This window comes from Lepeophtheirus salmonis, chromosome 4 (assembly GCF_016086655.4).
Source record: "Lepeophtheirus salmonis chromosome 4, UVic_Lsal_1.4, whole genome shotgun sequence".
NCBI classification, from domain to species: Eukaryota; Metazoa; Arthropoda; class Copepoda; order Siphonostomatoida; family Caligidae; genus Lepeophtheirus; species Lepeophtheirus salmonis.
Window position 1 is genome coordinate 39116557 of NC_052134.2, and position 10572 is coordinate 39127128.

The 10572-nt window shown below is 26.3% G+C and overlaps 1 protein-coding gene across 2 annotated transcripts in view; it reads left to right on the forward strand.

Annotated features, from left to right (window-relative positions):
• The window catches only part of LOC121115913 (zwei Ig domain protein zig-8), a 127761-nt gene extending 119195 nt beyond the window's left edge, over positions 1-8566 (forward strand). For both annotated transcript variants that reach the window (XM_040710095.2, XM_071887904.1), the window contains exons 5-7: positions 164-344; positions 2847-2980; positions 8046-8566. In XM_040710095.2, the coding sequence (XP_040566029.1) occupies positions 164-344; positions 2847-2980; positions 8046-8185 (455 nt within the window). In that variant the 3' untranslated portion in view covers positions 8186-8566. The remainder of the gene's footprint in view (positions 1-163; positions 345-2846; positions 2981-8045) is intronic.
• The last annotated feature ends 2006 nt before the right edge of the window (positions 8567-10572 follow it).

Consider the following 10572-nt stretch of genomic DNA (forward strand, 5'->3'; position numbering starts at 1 on the left):
TCTTGAAGAAGATATTTTCTTTCAATCTATGGTTTGAAGTAGTAATAGGTAAAAAAATGTGACAAAAGATCTGGTACACTTTATATTTTTGAGCATAGTTTTAACAAGAAAACTTTATTTTTTAAAACGAAGACTCTCACCTCTCCTTTTTTTCACATTTTAGTACCCGAAATTGAAATTGTGGATGAAAGAGATCAAAGCGTTGGAGAAAAGTTTTATCAAGGTGGATCTACTATTGAATTGAAATGCTTAGTTCGGAAAATTGTGGATCAACAACCAGAATATATAATTTGGCACCATGAAAACCGAATGCTCAATTATGACACAGAAAGAGGAGGCATTAAGTAAGTATAAAAGTTGAATCATATAATTTTTAAATTTTTGTACAAGAGTGTATGAGGATATGTTTTTCCTTAAAAAAAATAACAGCACAAGTTATATAATATGAAATGTTAAAAATCAGCAAGAAAATTGAAGAAGTTTTACCGGTGAATATATCAACTTTAAGAAAATATAAAAAAATAAATACGTATAACTATTTGATGTACTTAAAACTTTAGTCATTTTTCCGTGATGCCTATTGGGACTGTATTTAATAAAATACAGCTTAAATCAATTAAATGTCTTAATTTATGATTACAAAAAGATTACAAAAATAATAAAAATATTTAAGTGGATTAAAAATAACTGTTATAGAGAAATATAGACACTGATTCATATCTATTGAGCTATGTCACATAGCTCAGAAAAAAGTTTATTTGAAACAACTTTTCCTACTGAACGGTGTGGGTGTTCACTTCTCTAGGTTGCTCGTTGAGAAGGAAATTTAGATTTTATTATGTTTATTTACTTCATGATATTTCTTAGGTCATATTAATAAATTGTAGTACTATAATGTATATTTATGTCTAATCAAGTTGACTCTATCGGAACACTAATGGGATGTGGAAGTTGTTTCCAGATAGAACAGCTAAATAATGAAAGATTTTTTACGTCATTTAATTAAGAATCGAACCTTATTAGCAAATATGTTTTTTTAATTAATATAAATGTGAAAAAAATATCAGATTAAGGCAATCACCGATTATTTAAAAATCTAAGTTTTTCAGATTGGCAGCTGCACTACTTTTAAAAAATATAAATATTTATTCTATGAACGTACTTTTAGCAAATTTTTTTTGATTTTTTGTCAATAAACAAATTTCAATAAATACAAAATTAAATTCTACTTGTTGTTTCCTAAAATTACAAAAGAAAAAGATAATTGATAAATAAATTTCACCTACTAGCAGTTTTCTTTAAATGCAGAACAAGATACAAAAAAAAAAAAATAACACCTTTCTTACATTTAAAAACCTATTTCAATAGTTTAAAATTAATTATTTTTATTTGAAAAGAAAAATTATTGATATACACAAATAAAAAATTAAAAAACAAAACAAAAAAACATTCTGTAGACTATAAAGTTAAATTTTTCTTATTAATATGTCAAAATGTTTTTGCTTTTTTCATATGTAAGTAAAATATAAATTAACCATTAAAACTTGAAGACAAAAAAGTTTTAATTTTCTCACATATTGTGGTATTTATTGTTTTAGAAAAAATCAGCAGATTTGTATAATATTACCAATATATAAATTTTGTGGACTTTTTATAATTTGTCCCATCAGTAACCTACAAGTTCTTTATTTAATCCAAAAACATATTTTGGAAGTGCTTTTTATTTGCGGTTTTTCATATAACATAAATCGGGCTTTTGCTTATTCCTTCGGATTTAAAAATTAATCATGTTATTTGTTAGCTAATATATTTCTTCTGATAGGTCAACTTACCATAAAGAAATAATCATAAGATTTTGATTAGGGATACAATTTATCCGTAAAAACCAAATTTACAATATTAAAAGTAGCCTATAATTTTTTTAAAGAACATATGAGTGCAAGCTATGATAAAATAGAGACCCTTTATTCATTGTATAACGCCATTGGTAATGTTTTAATGTAGCATTTCGTTTTTATAATTTTGAAAAGATAATTTCTTAGTCTTTTAGTCTGGAAAAAAGAAGCAAATATTAACGTAATTATTACAAAGGCTCATCATATTATATATGGGAAACGTGATTCTCAAATTATGATATCTGAGGTGTTTTATCCGCTGTGAAATTTTACCTACATGTTTGAAAACAGATATTAATTCTATAAGCAAACTCTACCATTCAATATTTTCAGCAAGTTTTAATTATATTTTTGCGTAATAGTAATAATCAAAAAAAAAAAAAAAAAAAAAAAAAAAAAATTATTTATTCTATCCCTGTGATTAAATTTTAGCGCCTTTTTGTTTATGTGAACGTAAATATATATGTATTGATTTCAGTAATTTTACTTTCATCTTACTATTAAATTGAAATATAGATAAGTCATGTTGATTAAGAAAAAAATAGTTGACTCTAAACAATTTCTTTTTGGAATAATAATAATTTGAATTTAACAAAAGAAAGAATAAACCCGTATTTTTATACTCAACTCTGTTAATGAATAATATTTTTTCTTGAAATTTGCTTCAAAACTCCGTTTTATCCCAAATTTAAAAAAAAAAACAATTTTTTCTAACAACAAAGAGTAGTTTTATAAAAATACTTGTATAGTAAAATTAATTTTAAAACATTTTGAACTTGGTACAGTGGCTCAAAAACACATTAATTTTCAACCTTTCCCAAAAAATATAAGTTTTGTATATAAGAGCCATAATACAAAATTATATCTTTATATGTAGTGTGATATACAGTTTTCAAAATATTACACTAATTTGCACTATCAATTTATTAAAATATTATTTTTTGTTAACAGTGTCAAAACAGATCTTCTCAAAAATGGAGCCATAAGTCGTCTACAAATTGCAAGAGCCTCTAAAAGAGATTCTGGAAATTATACTTGTCGTATGAGAAACGCTCTTGCATCCGTTATGGTACACATCTTAAACGGTAAGACCTTACAAGCATCTTTTTATATATATTTAATCATATGATTTCATTGTTGAAAAGTTTTGGTAAATGTTGGAATTTGATTAATATATTTATTCATATATTATTATGAGCATCCCAGATTTTTATTTGTTTGAAGCTCTCAAAAACGTATCTTAAATGTATAGAAACCTATAAACTTTTTTCAATAAGAAATATGTTATTTTTTTGCTAAATATGATTTATTTTTATATTGATGAGTGGAATAGTCGTTCCATTTTGTGGCTCCTTTGGTTTACGCAAATATATGTATGTAAGCTATTATGTATATACAGGGTCGCAACTATCGGGATTTGTCTCTTCAAAAAGTTTATTGAGTAGTAGTATTCTTACCGGTCTACCTATATTCACTACAGCCATCCCATTTAAATATAACAGTGTTTATCAGACTGACATAATATTCATTGTTCCAAAATATGACCGAAACTTGTGTGCGATGTTTGTCTAGTTAGCAACCTGAGAAGTGTTTTATTTTTTAAAAGATGTCATTTTTATTGTTAAGAAGAGAACATCTAAGTATAACGAAGTCCCTAGTGGCTGCGCTCATAAATTTAGTAAAGTTACACTGAGTTTTAGTTGGGGAGTTATGTGTATAAATCTTCTTAATTGAGGATCGATATCATGTTGATGTCAATTCTAGATAAAGAGTGGAATTTATGTTTATTCCCTTACTTACATCCAATATATTAATGGCATTGACAGCTTTGCTGCTCTTCTCACAAACATTTATCAAAATGTCAAGGGTCCCATTTGTTTTATTTTCACATACCGGAAGATCTTATTTTATACAACTCTCTCTGTCTGTCTCTCTCTCTCTCTATATATATATTAGTGCTGTCACGATATCAATATTTTTAGTTCTGGTTCAAATACCAAAATTAATATAGGGTTTTCTCTATTTTTATCGACTTAAGATATATAAACAAAATTGGAATGACGTAGCTCAACAGAAACATGCTCAGGAAATTTTTTCTCTTGAAATTAATGTACGTAGGTTCAAAACTCGGTTGTTCCTAGAGAAGGAAATATACTTAATGTATGTATATGGACTTCAAAGAAGATTCCTAAGTCAGATGGTGTAATCGTCATACTATAATATTTACTTATACTTTATCAGTGCAACTCCCTCTAACCAATTAAAGGAACAATAAAAAATGTCTTTAAGAGTAATTTCGTATTTACTTACAGGCTCGTCTGTATAATTTTTGTTTGAGATGGTAGTAAACTGGTGGGGTGTATAATTTTCCGTGTTTCTTTGTTTTATAAAGGAAAATTTTCTAATCCACAAATTTGGGGATTACATATTAAAAATTTTATTTTTAAATTCCAAGTACATGCACTTCATCATCATTTTTGTAATTTAATTATTTTTACAATATGATTTTGTGTAGGTGATAAAAGTCATAAACTTACTTTTTTTAAGTAAAATTTCACTGAATTGAAAATATAAATTCATAGTATATATTAAGAATAATTTGTTTTAAATGAATGATACTTGGATAAACATCTTTGATCCTAAAATCAAAAAATATAGTAAGCTGTGATTTTCATTTTTTTTTTTAAATTAAATTATAGACATCATAAATTGAACCGATCATATCATTGTCAATAACATTAAAAAAGTAATCCTATCCCTAATTAGTCTCATGAATATTCAATACAACTTGATCTCGTAATTCATAATTCATTTAGTCAAAAATATCATAATTAAAATTATCTTAAAAAAATTCCAAACATAAAATCATATTAAATTACATCTATTTTTCCCAAAATATATATTTTAGGGGGGGGGGGATCTATTGAAACTGTTTAATTTGTTTTTACTTCAAAATGAAAATTTCATAAAATGCAATCTAATTTTTACGAAAATCAAAGTTTAATTTGTCAACTCTAAGATCTCATTTTTATTGCCTGCCTTCAGCGCCTCCTTGGATTCTATTTAAACTACCATCCTGATTAATAAGTACATATTAAAGACTCTATTTATTTTTTGATATAAAAAGTCCTTTTGCTAAAAAATATTACATTTCTTTGCAAGGAAACGATTAAAAAAATTATGTTTTGGAAACAAACATATGTTGTTTAAGAATAATTTTATAGATAAAAAAGAAGGAGTTCACTAAAAGTTTGAGCTTAAAATAGATCCAAAATTTACAAGAAAAAGGTGGAACCAAGTTTGCAAAAGAATGGACACTCGGTATAGCAGAAAACTTCTGCCTAACATCAAGTAGAAATTTATGCATCTCAACTTGTTCCAAAGTAATGGTTGATTAGGGATTTTTTACGTTTTGTATTACTTTAATCTTGAACTCACAAAATTTAATGGCATCTTCCTTAGATCATATGTAATCTACATACAAAATCAATTTGTAACTTTTGCAGTAATCCTGGTGACTAACACAAGATAGACAAATGTAATTAAATTTCAAACTTGGATATAACTGGGTATTTTAATTATATTTAATGTAATTGTAAACCTTACTTTCGAAGTTGATAAAACAGAAGATGTCAATCAAAAAACTATGAATGAATTTGTTTGTTCATCCATGACGTATACATAAGTACTCAAGTTTATATTATCTGCAATTTAGTGGCACACCCCTCCTACAACAACAACAAAAAAAAAAAGACCATGTCAATGATCCTTGAGGAATTTTGGAATCTGCCATACGAAAGTGTCATCAATACAAGCTTTCTTTTTTGAGGTAGAGTGGAAGAAATTATTGACGCACAAGGCGATTATAAAAAATAATAATTACCTTTATTTATTATGTTTTTTTTATAGAATTGGTTTTTTTTTATTAAAATGGGATAATTAGTTTAAGAGAAAATCTTTTTTTTTTTAATTGTGTTGGTTTTTAATTAGAAGTCACTCCATATATATTTTACTATTTTTATTTTGTTTGAGAAGGGGCTTGGTACCCCTCAAAAAAGTGTCTAGCGACGTCCCATCCCGTACCCATCTCTAGTATATAGCTACTTCATCAATACTCGACTAAGTAACAAGTCGTATATATAAATTAACAAAACTACAACATTTACATGACATTTTTATTAATAGGAGAAAGTTTATGTGTAGATTGTAAAAATGTGACTTTGTAAAGAGGAAATTCCATACAAACTATTGGTAAATAATATGCAATAACTGGGTTTTTTTATATGAAGAGACGGAAGATATAAATAAGAAACTATTGATGAAGGGATAATTAAGGGTCATCAGTCATGTATAATTTTTTTAACTAATGAGAGCGTTTTATTTGAATACATACATATATGTTATGTCTAGAGACTTGTAACATTCATCCGTTCCTCTATGTTTGTGTAGAACGTATCTGCATCGTTAATAATTATTTCCAAGCATCATTAAGTTTCTAAACAAATAAAGAAAGAAAGCAAATACTGCAATGAAGAAGCTTTTTTTTTTTATCCTAAAAAAAACCCTTTTCTAAACAAACATAAACTTTTATTTCTTCCCCAACACTCTTGTGACGTAAATATGTAAATGAATATCTTTGACTTGTCATCAAAAAAAAACTTCGGATGATTTATCTTAAAAATGAGTCTGGATTAGAAGAGGTGGGGAAAAGTCCTTATAGGGCAGTCCAAGTCTAGTCAGAAGTCTTTGTTCACCGATTCAAGTCCTTGAATATTTCCATTGAGTCTCGTTTAAGCTTCTGAGATTTCTACCAAGGTCATTTCAAATGCATAGTTATAATACAAGTACAGAGTGCATATTTTTAAAGGATTTTTTGAGTTTAGTATAAACTATCCTTTGAGTCCAAGTCAGCCACGAATTTTTGATAGTTATATCAAGTCAATGTCTTTAAAATATTGATTAAAGTCTAGTTGCAAGTCTTGAGTTCCCCACTTCTGTAAATTAGTATGCAAAAACATTCAGAGGCGCTACAAGCTGTAGATAAAGGTTGCAAATTTTATGGATCATAATTTAAAAATATATCTAATTGAAAGGTCTTAAGGGGGATTGTAAAAATAAAATGAAGGATCTGAAGCAAGGTTGGGTAATCTTTTCAGTGAAATAGCCATATTCATAAAAACATAAACCCTTCTTTTGGTATGTACTTGTACAATATCTGATAAAGTTTTTTAGTATGTTTTATAGGCATTTGAATAATAATTATATAAAAGTATTCCACATTGTGTTCGCTTTCCAATTAATTAAAGATAACTTCAAGAAAACTTATTTAACTGTTTCTTGAACGGTTAGACTTTAATTAATCATAAGCCAAAAAAAAGTATTTAAATTTAAATAACAATTTATACTCTACCATGATTTCCCCAAATCATCAACAACTATTTGTTGTCCGCTACTATTTTTCTACTGTTTTTAACGCTACATTAACTTTTTTGAACGTTGACTTATTGAGCTTAAATTACGTATTCTTATATTGTGAACAACTATCACCTATTTAACGAGGAACAACCCATGTTTGGGAATATTTGGAAACCCGTCTTATGATTTTTTCCTTATTTTCTTTTTTTGAAAATAAAAAGGTTCCGAGATGTAATAAACATTGATTTGTGTTTAATTGACTGACAATTGTTATTTCTTTTTTCAAACATATAAGCTTTATTTGAATAACATTTTTAATGCTTCATATAAGTTTCTAGGTAAACACAGATATTTTTTTGTTATTTCCATACTCTTGATCTCAATTATAGTTGAAATCTTTGAATGGTTGTCTTAATGACTTAAAAAAAATTGCTGCTAATTATTTTTCTGATAAAAAAAAATACATATACATTTTAAAAGTATTTTATTTTCTTATGATATTCATAAAACAATTATTTTACTCAATTCCATTTTTTATTTAATAACTGTTCTATTCTTTAAAAAAATCACTTAGTTGGTCCAAAAAAGTTGAGTTAACGTATATTGTAACACCGTAGGTGCGTATATATATATTTATGAAATAAAAAATATATGGATGTTTTATCAAGATTGTTTTTATGTTGACACACTACCAAATATATGTATTTAAACAAAACGTTTGTATTTCCATTATAGGTGAGAATCACGCAGCAATGCAAACTGGAGATGCACCCCAAATTCGGTCCTCCTCGTTCACAAATAGGCTCGAAATCTCTTTTTCCACCCTTGTTCTCCCGCTTATCTTTGCGGCTCTCCTATTCGTCAATGGGTCATAAAATCAAAACTGGAACACAATAATAATTTTAGCTTTACTATAACTTTATATTCATTTTATTTCCTTAATACTATTACAAATATACCTACTTAATATCAAATAAACATACCTAAATCATATATATATTATTGCTATCATAATTTGTAATAATGTCTTTAGTTTTTTTCCATAATCGATGTTGTGTTTTGATTTAATCATACTTATTATAAATACACGTAGATCCTTTTTATGTACTACTTATGTAGAGTATATATACCTTTGAACATATTTTTCCGAATTTATCATATTTCTTTTATTTTACGAAATCTTATTTTGATTCTTAATTTCTTTCTTTATATATATATTTTTTTGTGAAATAAACCTATATCCTATTTTTACAAAAGGATTATTCTTATTGATTGTGAGTTATTTACTTGTCCTTCTATTAAAAGCATATGATTAAATAATTTTATTTATGCCATTGGAGGTAGTTCTAGTTCTATAAATATTTTGTAGATGTAGAGCAAAAATTGAAGGGCTCTTGTTTAATAACCACCTCCCAAAAATAATAATAAAGTGATTAATCACTTAATGTGTGTTAAGTATAATATTGTTATTATTGAGACAATGCCATAAAAAACTTTGGAAGACTGATATATAGAAATGGATAAAAATATGCTGTTACTAATTATACAATATAATATTATAATTGTCAAAAAAAAAAGTTTGGTACAATTGATCAATTGGACTATTACTTTACTTTTTAGGAGCAAGGCTGAATAAATCTGGATTGATTATTGTATTTTTTATTGTAACAATGTGTAACACAGGTATTACTTAATGATTTTTAGCCATCTCAAAATTATAAGAATTATTTTATTAATAGTTCAATTTGTCCATAACAGTTGTTACAAATATAATACTTTATGAATGTATCAGTGAACAAAAATTGTATTGTTTCTTACCAAAAAAAAATTATATTTGCGAATACTTTATTTAAAATAGTAGTTGGAGAAAAGAATATTTCCTCTTGGTAGAGAATAGGCTATTGAAATATTAATATGTTATTATCAAATAAAACAGAGTAAGACATTTTGCGTTTTCATATTCAACGTTGGGAAAGATATAAAATAATTACAGTATCGTCTTACGGGTCAAATTGATCCACTTTAAACGACGAAAAATATATATTTTTAGATTGAAAAATTTGTATTTTTTAAACTCGAAAAATTTGTTTTTTTCCTTAATGGACCTCAATATAAGGAAAAGTAAAAAATTAGTACTTTTTATCATCTAGTTTTTCCTAAAAATAACTTTTGTACTAAATTGTCGTAAGGGTCAACATGCAGACACATTTGTCAAAAGCTGCATTATTTCAAAATAAGTCAAATTTTGACAAAAAAAATGAAGAAATTATTTTCGTATAGAAAAAATCCATTAATAATAAGTTATTGAGGTTAAAAATTGAGTTCAAGAGTAACTTCCAAACTATACTTAAAAAGAATTAATTCAATGGAAAAAATTTGAAGATCTATGTAAAAAAAATATATTTTGTAAAAATGAAGGCCAGGACTTTTTTCATCTTCAAAGGTAGAATAAGTTTTTCTCCATGACAGTTAATTTTTTGTCAAAAACTGTAGAATAAAATTGAAATGTGACATAAAAGCTTACCCATCTAATTATTTTAAATTATCTGAAAGTCAAACAAATATATAGAAATCTGAGATTTGGAGACCTATGGCATGGTCGGCCAAAATTTGAACTTGTATTACAGTTACTGCAGGGGAAAAAAAAGCTGTGATATTATCAAGTTCGATTTTTTTATTTAATCATCTTTTGAGATCGATATGTAGTACTCCAATAGACTGTAATCTTATATCCTCAAGGAGTACTAGTTGTATTTTTCAAAGAAATATAGCCAGCCGAAAAATAATAATATTAACTTTATTGTCTACTGGCAGGAGTACCCAGCATTAACAAGCTTTTTTGGAGTCAGCAAACAGACAAAAAAAGGCAAACTTTGATTTAATAATAATAACGTGGTCTCCCTTTTCTTTTTTAATATAACGTGGTGAGCTTTATCAACAAAGGCTCGTTAAAGCACTAATATTAAAAGAAAACTTAAAATAAAGCTTATACATATAGACAGACAAACTTTACTGCGGTAATGTAAAATAAAGTAAAATTACTTTTCATTTTTCACATGATTTTACATGGTACGTGGTAAAAAATCGGACTAGATAAATAAGATTTAAAATATATTATTTTTTTTACTATTCACAAATTTTTCATTTCATATTTAATATTTTCTTGGCATTTAAAAAAAAATTTAATATAGGTACTAAAGTTAAGTAAAGATTATTGAATGTTTTTTTTTCGTTCAATCCTCTTTCTTCATCTATATTAAGA